The following is a 16,376-nucleotide window of genomic DNA, read 5'->3' as shown; positions in this document are numbered from 1 at the left end:
GCACCCTACACAGGGCCATGTCCCAGGTCTCACACCGAGGGACTCAGCCGCCTGGGACCTGCATCCCGAGTGCCTAAGGGTGCCTGCAAAGAGCTGATGCTCCTGAGTGCTTCATGCCGTGGTCTCTTGGAGGTGCTGATAGCCGGGGGAAAAGTGGGGACAGGCAGGCGAACATGGGAGACTGGCAGGGCTCTGCTCGTGTCCCTTGGAGACAAACAGCAACAATCTGGCCAATGTTCTCGACCTCTTTATTGACATATTTTTCCCTCAAATTGCTCAAAGTCAAGAGAGCAATGAACTACTGAGTAATGGAGGGGAAAAAAAAAAAACAAAACAAAAAAACAAAACCCAGACCCAAGCAGCCCTCCCCATCTCTTATTCGCCAAACAAAATCCTGCCTGATTTCTCCCCGCCACGTCAGCTCCCAGCTATGACAGCTATCTCATCCTGTTGGCAAGGCCACGCATCTCTGGAGCAGCCCTCGCTCCAAAATGCTATCAAAAAAGTTGTAAACAAACGCAGCGAGCGGAGCTGGGGGCGACTGCTCCGGACGGGCCTCCAGGTAGGGCAGCGAGGCCAGGTGCCGCCGCTGGGGCTGCGGGGTGCTCTGCACCCCGGGGTGCTGCGGGCAGCCTCTCCCAGCTGGGTGCTGGGCAGGATCAGGCTCCGGGGCTGGGGTGATGGCTCGTGCTGGGGATGTGCCCCCGGGGAGGCACGAGGAAGGCGTTGAGGTCTGCACGGTGTGAAGGGGCAGCTTTGCCACGCGGGGAAGTGGCAAAACGAACGCTTTCGTTTCCTCATCCCTACCCTGCGGGCTTTTGCTGGGGACACCCAGCCCTGACTGTAATTCCTCTGTCTTTGTTTTCGCAGATCATGATCGAGTTTTGCCCGGGAGGGGCGGTGGATGCCACCATGCTGGGTGAGTGCCGCGCTCCGCTCCGTGCTGCCCCTGCTGCTCCCAGCCCTGTGCCCGGGACATGCTCTGCACTCGGGGCGATGCCCACGAGCATCCAGCTTTGGGCATGCTTCCAGGTTTAACCTGAAGGCAGCAGACAGCTCAGCCTCTCCAGCTACTGTTTCTCTCCCATGAGTTTGCATACTTTCTTACCTGGAGCACGAGGTGTGGCATCCCCTGGGTGTTTCCTGAGCTATTTTTGATGTCCTTTTGTGATTTAAATGCTGCTGGGATCAGCAGATCACAAAGCATGGGGGAGAAGGGAGAGTCTGACTGAAGGGGGAAGGAGGCTTTTAATATTTATTGGCTTGAGGGTGCTCGGGATCCTGTTCCCACAGCTCCCCGGGGAGGGCACTGGGGCTGAGGCTCTGAATCTAGGCACCCATCGTGGTGATTCCCTCAGGATGCCCTTGCTGACTTCTCCGTATGGTATCGGTCATCTGGGGAACCAGCCCAAGCATCCAAACAAACTGCAGTTTGCAGTAATTCCAGGAATCTTCCCGTTTTTAACTCCTCCCTTCCATGTAGAACCGCTGGGACTGGGAGCGGGTGGGTGTGCCCCAAAGCCACCCCCGGGCTGTGGGGACACGGGGAGGTGACGGGGAGGTGATGTTCCCTCCTGGAGGGCAGCACAACTCCCAGCTCCCATTTGTGAGAAGCCCCTGGGCCAGAGCCATGACTCCAGGGGGTTATTCCCTTTCAGGCCTCAGATATTTCCTAAGGCTTCACTTTCTCTTTATTTCCAAGAAAAGTGAAGCTGGACCCAAAATTTTTGGTTTTGATTCAGCCCCTAAAATGTGTGCGTCATTTAGGGAACTTCTTAACGATGGGTTCAGATCACTGCAAGTAAAAGTGCCTGTGCTGAAGTGCTGAAGGAAGCAGCGCCTTCCCCCTGGAAAACCTGAGCAGGAGTGCCCTGTCCCGTGGGACACCAAAACCCCCTCGGCACTTTCCTGGGGCCATGGCACTCGGTTCCTGGAGGACCTGGGAGGTGGGGTGGGAGAAGGGCACATGGGGAGTTGTGAGCCAGGCCTGGCTGAGTGCTGTCACCTCCCAGCCGAGGGGCACCACGAGCTGGGGGCTGCATTAACTGAGTTACCAGAAGGTTGCCCACTCACTGGGTCCATCCATCAGCTCCCACCCCAGATGTGGAGCTCAGGTGGCTGGAGTCAGCTGAGGTTTGTTCTGCTTTTGGCACGCTCTGTGGTACGTTTGGCCACCATACAGGGTGTATATGCACAGCCCAGGGCTTGCAGAGGAAGGGAGGAAGGCTCGGCTGACGCTCACCACCTGGAGGTTTGCTGGGTGGCAGAGCCGTTGCTTTGGAAAGTGGCCTCAGGTGGTGAAGGTAGCCAGGCAGAGCTCAGCAGGGCAGTTGTGCCAGTGGTTGCGTGTCCCTGCAAACTCCAGAGAAAGGGAGGGACAGAGTGGGATGATCTGGGTGTGCTGGTACCTGCTGCCACCAGAAAACCATCTCGGAGCAGTGGGTGGGAATCACACACTGGGATTTGGCCCCGCTGCCTCCTGCAGCTGAGCTCGGCTCCCTGCTTTGTGCAGCACCATCCCCTCGTGTCCCCATGCTGGGTGGGACCCAGCTCATCTGCAGGGTCCCATTTCCCAAACTTACAGGGACCCCACCATGCTGCAGTCCCCCCACGGGCTCGCTTGCCTCTCATCCCCACCATCGGCTGCTCCTGGACCAAGCGGCTTGGCCGTGCATCCCTGGGAGGGAGCCGTGAACCAGCAGCTCCAAGCTGCCAGCGCTGGCTTTGAGAATAAATTACCCTAATGAGCTGATTTACATTGGTCTCCCGCTGCTTTGACACACAGACAGCAGTTTTTAAACGGTCTGCTGGGTAGCCCGTGCCCTGCTGCTGCTCAGGTGGAGCCCAGCCCAGATCCCCATCCCATTTACCTGCCCTGCCTCTCCCAACAGAGCTGGACCGGGGCCTGACCGAGCCCCAGATCCAAGTGATTTGCCGCCAGATGCTGGAAGCCCTCCACTACCTCCACAGCAAGAAGATCATCCACCGGGACCTGAAGGCGGGCAACGTGCTCCTCACCCAGGACGGGGACATCAAGCTGGGTGAGCGCAGGGGCGGCGCGGGCACTCGCTCGGTGAGCGGCCGTCGGTGACGGTGGTGCTTTTGGGGCCATTTCATGCTAAGGTGCCACGGGAGGCTGCTGTGGGCACTGTATCTCAGCAATCGGCTGTGCCCAAATGTGGCTGGGATTGAGGGATGCTCTCTGCAGGGCTGGGACTGTGCGTGGGTTTCACAGCCCTGCCTCTTGTCTGCTGAGCTTGGGCAGGAAAGGATGGGGAAAAACTTTTTTTTACATTGAGGGGGCTGAATCCACCATCAGGCTGTGCTCAGCTAGGGAGTTCTCTTAATAGCTGCTGCAAATAGAAATGTGATGTTGCTTTCTGTAACCCGGCAGGGGTTAAAGACAGTTGGGAAGGAAATGGTTGGGAAGAGTGGAAGCTCTGCTGCCTGGTCCTGAGCAGGCAGTCGGGGTCAGCTCTCAAACACACTGCCCCACAGATAGGTCAGTGGGAGAGGAGATGGGAAAGGGGCCATCGGTGTCTCCCTCCTCGGGGATCCCAGCCCATGTGTACCCCACGTGCTGGCATCAGGAAATCACTGCGATGAATGTCCCCAAACACAGCCGAGCACAGCACCGTGGTGCGGGGGCTCTGCGCTAAACCACGGGAGAGAGGAGACATCCCCCAGCCCCAGCCAGAGCCTTGATGGGCTTTTTCTTTCATGAATTTGTTTAATCACGTTTTGAACTTGATTTTTATGTGTTTTGGCCTGCCGAGCATCCTGTGAAGGGTGCCAACTGGCAGGGCTGGGAGCTGGAAGAATTCGTCTTATCTCCAGAGCAGGTCTGGTGGTGACAGGGCGAGTTATGCCAAAGGGTGGCCTTGCCAACTCACTACAGGTCTGAGTTCAGCTCGTGTCCAGCTAGCTGCTGGGGGATGAGAAGGTCTGATCAGAAAGGTGCAAATCCCTTTTAGAACCTGCCAAGGGGTGCAAGCAGCTGTGGGTGTTCATGAGATGTGTCTGTGGGTGCCGATGGAGACTCAGGGGTGGCCTGTACAGCAGGAACCCAAGCACAGCCCTCCCAGGATGATGGAGACCTTCCTGCGACCATGGGCTGTGCTCTGCCATATGAAATGCTCTGCTGGGTTGAGCCAACGGGGACCCACAGTCAGGGAAGCCCTGGGCCCAGGGTGCGGATGGACAGCAGCTCCTCTGAAGGTCACCAGGGATGTTGTGGAGAGAAAACTGACATGGGGTGGGCTCAGTACCCCCCTCAGGTCTTAATGGGTTGGGTTGGCTTCAGCAGCTGTCTGTAGGAGGACAAAGTCAGGGAACGGCATCACACAGTACAGGGTTGAAGGGGAGGCAAAGAATATAACAGTGCTTTGGTTTTTCGGGTGTAAAATGAGACTTTTTGCTACGAAATAGTAGTGCCGAGAGAAATTTGTCATGGAGCTGCTTTTGTTTGTGGAAAAGGTCTCAACTTCCCCGTAAATATGTAGGGTTTGGGTTACAGCAGGGGTGGCTTGTTCTGGCCTTGTATCGTACATGGGAGGGAGAGGTCCCTGGTGGCTGCGTACCCAAAAGCAAATTGAATTTCTGATGCTCAGCTTAGAGGAAACAGCACATTGTATCATGTTCTTTCTTTAAATGTGTGTTTGCTTTTAAATCTGCATTTCAGCCAAGTGTGCTAGTTCAGAAGGGCCTTTCAGTTTTCCTACAGCATCTAATGTTACTGCTCTTTGCAGCTGACTTTGGAGTGTCTGCCAAAAACGTGAAAACCTTGCAGAAGCGAGACTCCTTCATTGGGACCCCTTACTGGTGAGTGACCTGATGGGTAAGCAATGCCGTGTTCGTAAGGAGCCGTGTGATGGCTTCACTTCTGGAAATCAGGCACACTCAGAAACACGGAGCTGGTGGTGTTTGGGGCGTGTTTGTCCGTATTGCCTTACCAAGCATGGGCGGGAGGATTTTTTAACAAGGAGCCTGGGCCAGCGTTGGCATGTGGAAGGGTTTCCTTTGCCTGAAGGGAGCTGTGAGGAGCATCGGTGGCATGGGAGCATTGCACAGCACCAGTGCCCCGAGGTGCTGCCGTGCTCCAGGCTCGGAGGAGCAAGGGACGCACATGTGCTCGCGTGTGTGCTCTGGCTGCTCCCCTCTGCCTGGGTGGTGGAGTGTGCTTTGAAGCAGCTCCAAGCACATGAGCACAACGCCTCGCTCCAGAAATGCAACCTCTAAATCACCCGAGTCGCTGAAGGAACGGGGTCGGCGAGTATTAATTTATTGTCTGAAGCAACATCCGTGCCAGATGTCAATGGCCTGAGGGTTTTCACGGGCTGCTTCGGCTGTCTCGGCTGGTCTGCAGAAGAGGGAGGAGGTTGGACCATGACCCTTAGAAAAGATGCTGCTACTTCCTAAACCCAGAGCTAGGAGGAAAGGTCATTTTTTGTGCCATGCTGCAGATTATTTCAAGCACTTTTTATCTCTGCTGAGAGGCATGGCAGCAGCTGTGGCATCATCCCTGCTCCTTGCTGTGCCCCTTGCAGGATGGCCCCAGAGGTGGTGATGTGCGAGACGATGAAGGACACGCCGTACGACTACAAAGCGGACATCTGGTCCCTGGGAATTACGCTGATCGAAATGGCCCAGATCGAGCCGCCCCATCATGAGCTCAACCCCATGCGAGTCCTGCTGAAGATCGCCAAGTCCGACCCTCCCACGCTCAGCTGCCCTTCCAAATGGTGAGGGGGGGCCCTGGCTGGCAGCTCCTGGGAGGGGGCACCCTGGGATTTGTGATGCGCACTGCAGTGCTCCCCCTCGGAAGGTGCAGCTGCGCAGCAAAGCCTGGAACACACATCTTCCAGCTTGTGCAGTATTCCAAGAGAGAAAAAATAATCTTTTATCACTGTGCTGTTTAATTTGAGAGCCTAGCGTAGGGTTTGGGGTCCAGCTGTGTGCCTGGGGCCCTGGGCACTGCTGTGTGAAGGAAGCTTCTCGGTGTGGGGTGCGATGGAGTAGGCGCTGCAGGGCTGTGACCATGCTGCAAGTGCCAGGGCAGCATGGAGGAAGCCCCGGTAGCCCTGCTGGGTGAAGCAGGAGGGATCCTCTCGTTAGTTTCAAAATGTCCCATTCTTATACGGAAGGCAAATTTTCCTCTAAACCTGGAGGTGGCCAAGAACTCCAGAATTCCTTTCCTGGAGTTTGGAAACCTTCTGCATTTAAAAAGAATCTCAAATAATAATAACAATAAAAAAATCCAACCTATTCATTTGATTTCCTATTGTGACTAAGCCTGCTGCGTGATAGCCTGCAGCAAGTTGCTGGGAGAGCAGTGGGGCCACAAGTGCAGTTACAGGGTTCAGGTGGCAGGTAAGCATCGAGCCCGCTGCTCCACATAGGAGTGCTTCCTCTGGGGCTGCTCAGAAGCCAGAACTGGATCTGGGACACACTCTGTATCCGGGAGCTGCTCTCTGCAGGCTGATGTTGCCCTTCTGTGGGGTTTCTGATCCTTCACAGTGGTCCTGCTTCACTGAGGCTGAGGGGATGGGTCCTGGAGCGTCCTTGTCCCCAAGCTTCACCTGGGAAGCCAAGTGTTGGTGCCCTCTTCCAATCTCTCTGTCCTGGCTGTGGGCACAGTGGCCAGTGCTCAGTCCTGCCGTCTTGTTGCCATCATGGGTAAAGGAAAAACTAATCCCTTGCTTGACCAGATTGATGATTCTCTTACAAATAATCAGAATAATTGAGCACTGCACTTCCCATGCTGTGAGCGAAATGGGGATCGTGGTCAGATGCAAACAGGGACGCAACCTACAAGAGATTGAACAGACCCCTGGGGCATTTGAGGCCTTTCCCTCTTCTGAGCTTCTGGCAATGACTGTGTTTGAAGGTCCCTGGAGTTCAGAGACTTCCTGAAGACGGCACTGGACAAGAACCCAGAGACCCGGCCCAGCGCAGCCCAGCTGCTGGAGGTAGGGACCAGCACCGGCCCCGGGGATGGGTCTGCACTGGTACCTGTGTCTTCGTGGGTCCCTGTGTTTGTACATCCTCATTCTTTCCTCCTCCTTCTACTTTTTTCTTTAACTCAAAAAAAGAAAAAAGAAAGAAAAAAAAAGAAAAAATAGAAAGTGTTTATGGTCCTAGACTGGCTGAAGATAAATCTCCTCATTCTCAGAAAGTCCATAGTACTTAGCCACTAAAATGCTCCAGATGGAGCAGCGATGTTTTTCCCGTTGGAGCAAATTGCAGAGCTCCTATTGATGCCAGCTGAAGTAGATGTGGCTCCCATTTCCTAAAAATGCCCATGTGGCAGTCAGCTTGCTTTATAACTGATTATACCAAATTTAAATCCAACCATTTTCCTCTTGTCCCTTTCCAAAATAACAACGAAACCCTACAAGGTGCTTTTTTTTTGCACTGATTGCAAATGCTCTGTCTGCATCACGGACTTGTTTGCTGCATCCTGCACATCCCATCCAACTTGCAGCTCAGCTCAGCGTGTGCTGGGGGCTCTGTCCCCACATGCACAGGGTGCTGTGTGGAGGTGGGTGGGAGAGGAGCAGCTCCACTTGTCACCGGTGGGCGCATGTTTGCCCAGCTCAACAGGAGGAAGCGCACGATGCGCTCTGGAAACCAGAGGGACTCCCCAGCCTCTTGACGAAGCTCAGCACAAACATGTCACTGTTTGCTGAGTGATCTGCGCCCAATTTCAATTAAATCTTCCCCCAGCCTGTGTCTGCGTGCAGGCTTCCCGCTGCCCTGCTCTGCCCCGGTGATGTCTTGTGGGGTTGGACCTGCATCGGGGCTCAGCCTGCCCACAGCAGGGGAGGGCATCGCCTCTGCAGCAAGAGCCCCTTGTTTAAATGCAGCTGGTGCTTTTAGGGGGGAGATGTTAAAGCAGCTTTGCAGAGCATCGTGCTTTGAACGTTTGCAGAGCTGGCACTTAACCTCGGCATCATTTCCTCCCTTGTACTAAGCTGTAAATCCATTTAGGGGGTTAAGCCTCATGATGCTGGTGAGAACCACGTCCTTAGGTCTTTGCAGTTGTTTAAAAGCAAGGAATGATCCTTGCCATCCCTCTGTTTTTGTGTGCTTCACATACATGTTTTGTGCTTGGCTTTTCAGCATCCCTTCGTGAGCAAGGTGACCAGCAACCGAGCCCTGCGCGAGCTGGTGGCCGAGGCGAAGGCTGAGGTGATGGAGGAGATTGAGGACAGTCGGGATGAAGCAGAGGACGACGACTCGTCAGAGTCCGCCTCGGTGAGCGCTGCCCTGCCAGCCCCGCGCCAGGCTTTGCACCGAGTGGGGCTGCAGCGGGGGGAAAAGCCCCCAGCCTGGCTCCCAAAGGCTGCTTCGTGGCTACTTCCCCCAGACACCCATGGGAGAAGGCTGCTGCTTTGCTGGGGCCCCTCTGGTGGATGGGAAAGCAGTTTTTTGGCCAGGGAGCAGCCGTGTTTCGGTGGCTGCCAAGGGCACAGGGAAACAATGGCGCTGGCGGGCGGCCCAGCTGTCCACTCGCAGGAGGGGTGTGCACAGAGCTGCTGCTGTGGGCAAGGCTGGGTTACGCGTGAAGGATGGAGAGCCTGGGTTTTCACCGAGCTGCCTTTCTCCTCCACCCCTTCTGCCAGGCAGTGCTGTCTGCACGGGGCTTGGGGTGGCCGGTGAGTGCGCTGAGCACCCCTGGCTCCAGCTTGTGTCCCGCTGCTGCAGTGTGGGTGGGAGGATGGCAGGTTGCTTGTTTCTCGAGAGAGGTCGTCCTTGAAAAGGGAAGCAACAAATCCTGACTTAAAACAGGGTCTAAAGTTGATCTGGTGGGCCAGGAGCAAAAGGGCTGTGCGTGGGCAGCTCTGAAGGCGCTGGCAAGGGGGAGCTTGGAGGGGATGGAGCCCAGGCTTCCTAACCCTAGGAGTGGTTAGGAAATGCCACTCCCCTTCCCAGTCAAAGAAACAATGACTGGGTCTAAATAAAAGTAAAAGATGTTTCTATGTGGAACAGGACCTGGTGCAGGCCATGGCACAGTGATGCGGGCACCACCAGCCCCAGGAGGGAGCTGGGCTCCCAGAAGGAGCACGGCATGTGGCTGCCCAGGCAGCTTTGCTGCAGATCATAGATGTCCCAAACCCTCTGATCAGTAGCAAAAGACAGTGGTGAATCCATGGTGGTGCTAGCCAAGAGAAAAGGGATCCAGTATGCAAACTCCTAGGCGGCCTCTTAAGTGCTTGTATTTCTCAGACCTCCTCCACCATTCTCTTTCCTTCCAGCCAGTGTCTGGAGCGCTTCAGACTGGAGAAAGGCATCAGTATCCCAGGGCATATGTCCCAGCAGGGAAGATTTCTTCCCAGTAACTCTAGCTGTGGATGACTTTGCTCTGAAGCACAGTGACTTACAGCTCTAGTAGTTGTGTTAAAGGCTTGGTGCAAAACCCAACATCTTCCCCTCATTGTCTTTTCAGCCACCTGGAAAGCACAAGAGGGATCCCTCTGAAGTGAGCCAGCTGAGCTTTGATGGGGAGAAGCCTCCAGACTCTTCCTCGCCCAAGACAGTTAACGGCCCTGTGGGGACTGGCAAGGAGACAGCAAATGGACAGGGTGACAAAGCCTCAGATGAAGGGCTAAGCAGTGACAATGACAAACTGGTGAACAACCATTCCACGAAAACCGTTGTCAGCTCTGCTCCTTCTGGCCCAGAGGATGGCAAACCAGACGTCATCTCGCAGCCCGGACAGCAGGGAAATTCAACAGAGGGGGACAAGAAGCCCAAGTCTGGCAGCAGGGAGCGGAGCAGCATCGCGGACCGGCCGGAGAGCAGCCACCTGGAGAACTTCACGGAGGAGAAACTCACCAACGGGAGCTTGGATTCCTCAGCTCCGATCCCTGGCAGCCGGTCCAAAGGGGATTCAGATTCTGGCAGCACTTCGGCCTCAGAAAGCATGGACCTGACCATCTCCCTGTCTGCCGACCTGTCCCTCAACAGAGAGAGCGGTTCCATCTCCCTGAAGGTGAGACTGGTGGGCAGGGGGTGTAGAGAAGAAAGGGCAGCAAGTCCATGGTAAATGCTGGGTGTTCTTTTTCACCAAGTTCCTGACATTCAGATCCTTTCCTTGAGAGGCTGAGCACATGCATGCATCAGCCACAGTCCAGGAAAGTCCTTCCTGAGAAAGCAGAATGCTTTTCTGGAAGATTTTTACTCTAGATATTTAGATTTTTACTCTTTGCAGGAGGAGAAAGTAAGTTGCCCCTAGTCTTCCATGTGTCTGGATTGGGAGCGTGTACAGTAGGAGAGCACAGAGGCTGGATGACAGCAGAGGGTCTAGGAACCTCGCCTTTAACCCCTAAGCACGATGTTAAAGGTGCCCCAGGTGCACCGTGGTGCAGAGTGCTGTTCGGTGGGATAGCCTTGCAGAGATGGTCAGTGAAAGGCTCGCGGCAGTGCTGGGTTAAACTGTGCCATGGGCACATGGTGGCATGTCTTGAAAGGGAGGAGAAGCTCTCAGTGGAGCTGTTGCATGTCCTTTGCTGTCCCAGGCCGCTGAAATCTAATGAAAGTCCAGTGCTTTGAGGCTACTTGTAGGTCCTGGAGAAATCTGAAGGAGCTGTGCCACTTGCCTGACTTGTGCAGTCGTACACAGTATGAGCAAGCCCAAGTATGAAACCCAAAATGTCACTTCCTAAACTTTATATGTTGCCCATCATTCCCTGCTCTTTCCTAGAACATCTAACCCAAAGAGAAAGCTTATTTGGGCTGGTGGCTTTCTCGGTTTTTGCAACCTGCTGTACATCTGGCCTGGTTTGTGTCAGCAGCGATTTGCGTGAAGACCTCCCAGGCTTTTTGGCTTTTGCAAAGGCTTTCTGGAGGCTAGGAATGCTTGTGAGCCAGAGCCAGCAAGGTCAGCATGGCTTAGATGAAGAGGCAAAATAATTCGAATGATATTTGCTGAGCTTCAGGGGAAGAAACGTAGGCAACTTGAGGGGGCAGAGCATGTGTTGCAATTGCCTGCATGAGTGATAGCTTTCCAGCACAGAAATGTGCCCAAATACCATTCTTGGCAAAACTGACCTCCCCTCCTCTCTGCTGCTGTGAGCAGGAGAGCTGGCATCCCCTGCAGAGCCCACACTCACTGTGGATCTGCTAAGGAGGGCGGTGTGACACTCTTGCATAGCCGTTCACCTCTCCATGCTGTCTTTCCTGTGCCACCCAGTCTCCTCGAGGCCAGCCACGGATGCATGTGGTGCCACACGTGTAATTGCTCTCCCCAGTTGGTCCCCTAGAAGGGGAAATGGATTGTTTCAGTTTTTAAAGGGAGTAAATCTCCAAAGAGATGGTCGTGTTAGATGACAGTTTGATTTGACCCAGAGAGAGACGATGCTCACAACAGACTAAATCACATCTCCAAGCAAGGCTTCCAAGCAGAGCTGTTCTCCAGGCGTGATGCTGCTGGGGGGCCCTGGGTGCCCTGGTGGTGCCTCTGCTTTGCTCAATGAGCTGTTAGTGCATGGAGAGTACAGGCTGTGCTGCTCCCTCCTCACCTGGCAGCAGTTTCAGTGCTCTCCATTCCTCTTGAGTTTGTCTGTGGCTGAATTCCTCTTCCTCCCATCTGCTGGGGACTGCCCCAGGCTGGGATGTTTTGTGATTTCCAGGGGCTGCTGTTTACAGTTGAAGGAAATAGCTGTGCTTATTTATTTACTTGGGGTGAAGGAGAGTTCTCTTGCTGCCTCCCCTGGCTTGTCCACACAGACTATCCCCAGGCTTAGCGTTGTGGATGTAGACTCCCCTGCTCTGCCCCTGCTAGTGCTTCTGGTGATGCTGGGTTATGTGCACAGGGTGCCAGGAAGGTTGCAGCCAGAGAAGGGACAACAAAGAGTTAAACCACATTCTGTTTGTGAACATCAACTGTTACAAGACTTTTATCACAGGCTAAACTGCAAAGTTAATATCACTGTTTCATTACCGTGTTCCTTTTCCAGTTGTTTATAATTTAGTCAAAAAGAAAAAAAAATTCCACCAGAAAGTATTCAGATCTTGTTTTAGAAAAATCAAGGATAGAAATCTACAGGTGAGTCTGGGAGGCTGCAGCTGGCAGAGAAAGCAGTCAGAAATGGGATGCAGGTAGAAGGAGACAGATAGGGTTTTGAAAAGGTAAAGCAAACGTTCTCAGATAGAACTGTTTGTGGGAGGAGATCCTCATTTTGAGTACGTAGTTTGAATTTTTGCCCAGGTGGGTACTGCTTGGACCTGCTGAATGTTGGCATTTTTCTCACCCTGGAAATGCCGGGTTTTGGCCAGCTGTTTTAATTCAGTTTCCAGGCAGTAAGAGTCTTAGTGACCTAAGCTGATCTCATACAAGCCTTTTTGCACCAATTTCTCTGTGTTGGTTTAACTGCTAATATACTGCTACATCGTTATACAGTGGGCAAGTCGTGTGGCCTCGGTGTTTCTCTGGCTCCTTGTCCTGGCTTGGTTGGGGTAGAGTTAATTTTCTTTGTAGTAGTTCATAGGGTGCTAAGTTTTGGATTTGTAATGAAAATAGCACTGATAACATCCCCATGTTTTCAGTTGTTGCTGAGCAGTGCTCGCACCAAGCCAAGGACTTTTCAGCTTCTCATATCACCCTGCCAGGGAGGAGCACTAGGAGCTGGGAGGGGACGGAGCCAGGACAGCTGACCCAGGCTGGCCAAAGGGATACCCCATAACATATAGGATGCCATGCTCAGAGATAAGGCTGTGGGGAGTTAGCAGGGGGGCTGCCATTGTTCAGGGACTGGCTGGGCATCGGTCGGCTGGTGGTGAGCAATTGCGTTGTGCATCGCTTGTTTTTTCCTTCAGTTGTGGGGGTTCTGTTTTCTTTTTTCTTTTTCCTTTTCCTTTCTTATTAAACTGTCTTTATCTCAACGCACTCGTTTCCTAACTTCTACCCTTCTGGTTCTCTTCCCCGCTTCCAGCTGGGGGTGTGTGTGAACAAGCAGCTGTGTGGTGCTGGGCTGCTCGCTGGGGTTAAGCCACAGCACTCCTCCATTTGCTGGAAGCTCTCTGGGGGCTTGCTTTGACCACTGCAGGCTCGTGGGAAAGTCTTGTGCCGTGTTCTCTATCTGTAACGGCCATCAGCATAAGAATGAGAGGATCTGGGGGAGTCTTGGCCCATTCTACCCCTGCGCATTCCGTGTAGGACTGTGATTCAAGTCGTTTGTGCCCCTATTATTTTTGTCAGAGCAGCCAAGTCCCTGGTCACAGTCCTTCAGCCTGGCTGCAGATGCAGAGCGAGGCAGGCTTGCTCACTTTCCCCTACTCCAGTGGAAACAAGCCTGGACTGTGCTTTGGGGAGGTCGCCGTAAGGGGCTCGGAGCTGCTTGTGATTAGCGAGGTATTGTAATGAGGGCCAGAGGGACAGACGTGCAGAGATGTTGGGCTGGGTTGGCTCCTCTCCCCATAGCTGTGTCTGCGGCCGCAGCCTGATGCGGAGGCCTTGGCTGCCCTGCACCTGTGGGTCAGATGGCCCAGGGGACTTAAAAGGAAACACTGCAAACATCACATTGTGTGGATTTCTAGGAACTGCAGTTTTGCAGGGTGGAAATCACACCTCACTCCATCATGCAGCAAAGTCTGCACGATTTGAACAGCACCTCCAGATCTGCTGATGATATTTGCTTTGATGCAGTTTCCCTGCTTGCATTTGCTCTTTATCAACAAGAAAACCAAAATTGCTCTGAGACCTCCAGCTGTATGCACCGAGCAGCAAGCTGCGGAGCTGCTTCATGGCCTCTTTCTTTCCTCCTTTGCCAAACTCAGGATTCCCGGATGCACAACAAGACGCTGAAACGCACCCGCAAGTTTGTGGTGGATGGAGTGGAGGTGAGTGTCACCACCTCGAAGATCATCAGCGAGGATGAGAAGAAGGATGAAGAGATGAGATTTCTCAGGCAAGTTGGCCACCAGTGTGGAAGGGAGGGCAGGGCAACCCACTGGGCAGTGTATTCTTCTCCACAAGCAAATCCAGGAGCAACCTAAAGTCCTCATGTTTCCTGCCTTGGTCCAACTTGGACAAGACAAGTGTCCAGTGTGGACATCACTTCCTTTAGTCTTCTCTTAGTAGTATTTGTGCCAGGCAGGGGGCTCGCTGTACTGTCTCAGCTGAGCTCTATTCCCATGAAGACAGCATCCCTGAAAAAAGAATCCTCCTTTCTGATGGTGCCTGCTCCATTTGCAAGGAGGAAGAAGGGACAGAGAGGCTGGGGTTGGAAAGTATCAGGTCCCTGAGCATCTTTTGGGAAAAGTGGCTGTTCTACTGGGGCTACCTAGTGGGCATGGTGAACTCTCCTGGCGTCTTGTTTTGCACTTAGGAGCCTTGCTTCTGAGTTTTTGGAACACACCAAGGCATCGATTTGAAAGTGAAATTAGAAGAGAGCCCATCCTATTGAGCCAATTGATTTAGTGGGGCTTGAGTTTGTTTTGAGAGAAGAAATTGTTCCGAAGTGGTTTTCCCAATAGGGCCCCCAGAGAGTTGCACTGCAGTGTGTAGCATTAATGCACAGCAGCAGTGGTGATCCTGCGCAGGGAAACTGCTGCTGCTTTTCCTTTTGAGTGGTACGTCACTGGCTTCCAGCTTGGTTGGGGCACAAGCTCAGGAAACAGGCTCAAACACAACCTCCTGACCGAGCAGAGGCTCCCTTTCACCAGCTATGAAGCTGGGGGACTCAGTGGGAGGAGTGACACAACACCTTGGGAGATAGGTCACAATTTGGGAAAACTGCCCTTTCTGCCCCTCTGGGTGTGAGCACAATTGGATACGGAGCGGGGGAGCCAGGCCAGGGCAACGCCAGCTTGGCCTGAGCTGTGTTTTGAAGACCAGTATGCACTAATCTTTATGGCAGAAGGGATGTTTTGGATCCTGACTGGAGGGAATTGCCTTGCAGCATCACTTTAGGAGCTTTGTCAAGGCTTGTTGGAGAAGGCTCGAATGCTAACAGGCCTTACCTGTGAAAACTGACAGCATGCCAACAGTTAATGTAATTAGCACCCTGCTTCCTTGTGGTGGGCTGGTGTTGCAGAGCCCAACAGCACATCCCTCAGTTGGCATTTACCTCCTGTCTATGCTCAAAGCAACTGAGTGCTAAGGGATGCCTGTGCAGTTTTCCCTCACTCCTGCAGTGCTCTTGTTATTGATTCTGCCATCTCCGCTCAGGCACGCAGCTCTGACCTCGTCTGACCTTATTTCTCTCTCCCCTTCCCTTTTATAACCCTCTACAGGCGCCAGGAGCTGCGGGAGCTGCGTCTCCTTCAGAAGGAGGAGCACCGAAACCAGGCCCAGCTCAACAGCAAGCACCAGCTGCAGCTGGAGCAGATGCTCAGGCGCTTTGAGCAAGAAATGACGGTACGTAGGCAGGGGAAGCTGCCGGCTGCCAGCCGGTTTGATTTCTCTGCAGATGCCCTGCAAGCCCCATCACAGGGCAGTGCTGTCTGGGTTGTGGCAAGCCTGGAGCGTCTTCTTGGGGTGGAGCAAAACAGCTGAGAAGCCCCTTTGGGATCTGAGGGACAGGATGCATTTGCTGGGGACAGAGCCTTGTGTGGGTGTTAAGTGCTTAGGGAGCACTGATTGCCATTGCAGGGTGTAGCAGGAAAAAAGTTGTTCAGGACTTTCCCTCTTCAGCGATCTTTTCTTGTATGTCCCTTCCTACCTACTGTGAGAAGCAGTACTGTTGTGTTTAACAGAAAAAAAAAACCTTCAAATAAGAAAGTGATGTGGTTAGAGTGCGAGAGCAGAAAAACTGGCAAGTCTTTGAGTATAAACTGACTAAAGATAAACTCGGTTGGCTTATTTAGTTCCTCCTTGGGCAGCTTACATTGAAGTAGAATGATTTTATAGGTAAATCCTTTTAAAGCTTTCATGAGCCATCTTCTAAATACCCCTTTATTAATTCACCTAGCTTGTCCGTCTGATAACCCCGTCCTGCAGCAGGCTGGGAGGCATCATTCATTCATGTGCTCTGTTATATTTCTGAAGTCTTGACGTGCCACGTCTGTAAATTTCCATCTTAGCCAGTCTCTTCTCATTTGTGAGAAATTATTCACCATGCAGTGTGATGTGCGAAAGCTCCACATGTGCTTCTTTTACCACTTACCTGTGGCAGTTTGCAATCCAGTCCTACTGATACCAGTGCTCTCTGTCCCTGCTGCTCGCAGAGATATCAGGCACAAGTGCGCCGTCGGAACACAGTACCCTCAAATGTGAAAATTCTTGTCTGCAGAGAAAGAAGTGTTATGCTTGAGATCCACTGCCTGCTAATATTTGCTCAGGGCTGTGGGTCCCAGTGGGATGTTACAGAACAGGACTTAAGCAAGGAAAAAGTGTTGAAATGCATCGGCACTAGAACAAATTCAGAAATGCT

The 16,376-nt window shown here is 53.2% G+C and overlaps 1 protein-coding gene across 2 annotated transcripts in view; it reads left to right on the top strand.

Annotated features, from left to right (window-relative positions):
- The window catches only part of STK10 (serine/threonine kinase 10), a 48,236-nt gene that overhangs the window by 26,217 nt on the left and 5,643 nt on the right, over positions 1–16,376 (top strand). The window contains exons 1-10 of one of the 2 annotated variants that reach the window (XM_067005559.1): positions 416–562; positions 871–919; positions 2,892–3,041; positions 4,749–4,821; positions 5,547–5,741; positions 6,887–6,968; positions 8,122–8,256; positions 9,449–9,994; positions 13,780–13,910; positions 15,238–15,361. In XM_067005559.1, the coding sequence (XP_066861660.1) occupies positions 431–562; positions 871–919; positions 2,892–3,041; positions 4,749–4,821; positions 5,547–5,741; positions 6,887–6,968; positions 8,122–8,256; positions 9,449–9,994; positions 13,780–13,910; positions 15,238–15,361 (1,617 nt within the window). In that variant the 5' untranslated portion in view covers positions 416–430. Of the gene's footprint in view, positions 1–415; positions 563–870; positions 920–2,891; positions 3,042–4,748; positions 4,822–5,546; positions 5,742–6,886; positions 6,969–8,121; positions 8,257–9,448; positions 9,995–13,779; positions 13,911–15,237; positions 15,362–16,376 lie in introns of those variants that run through there. The other variant, XM_048080475.2, reaches the window with a different exon arrangement.

The sequence above is a fragment of the Anser cygnoides genome, chromosome 14, assembly GCF_040182565.1.
Source record: "Anser cygnoides isolate HZ-2024a breed goose chromosome 14, Taihu_goose_T2T_genome, whole genome shotgun sequence".
NCBI classification, from domain to species: Eukaryota; Metazoa; Chordata; class Aves; order Anseriformes; family Anatidae; genus Anser; species Anser cygnoides.
Note: the sequence above shows the minus strand (reverse complement) of the source record. Positions and strands in the feature narration are given on the sequence as shown.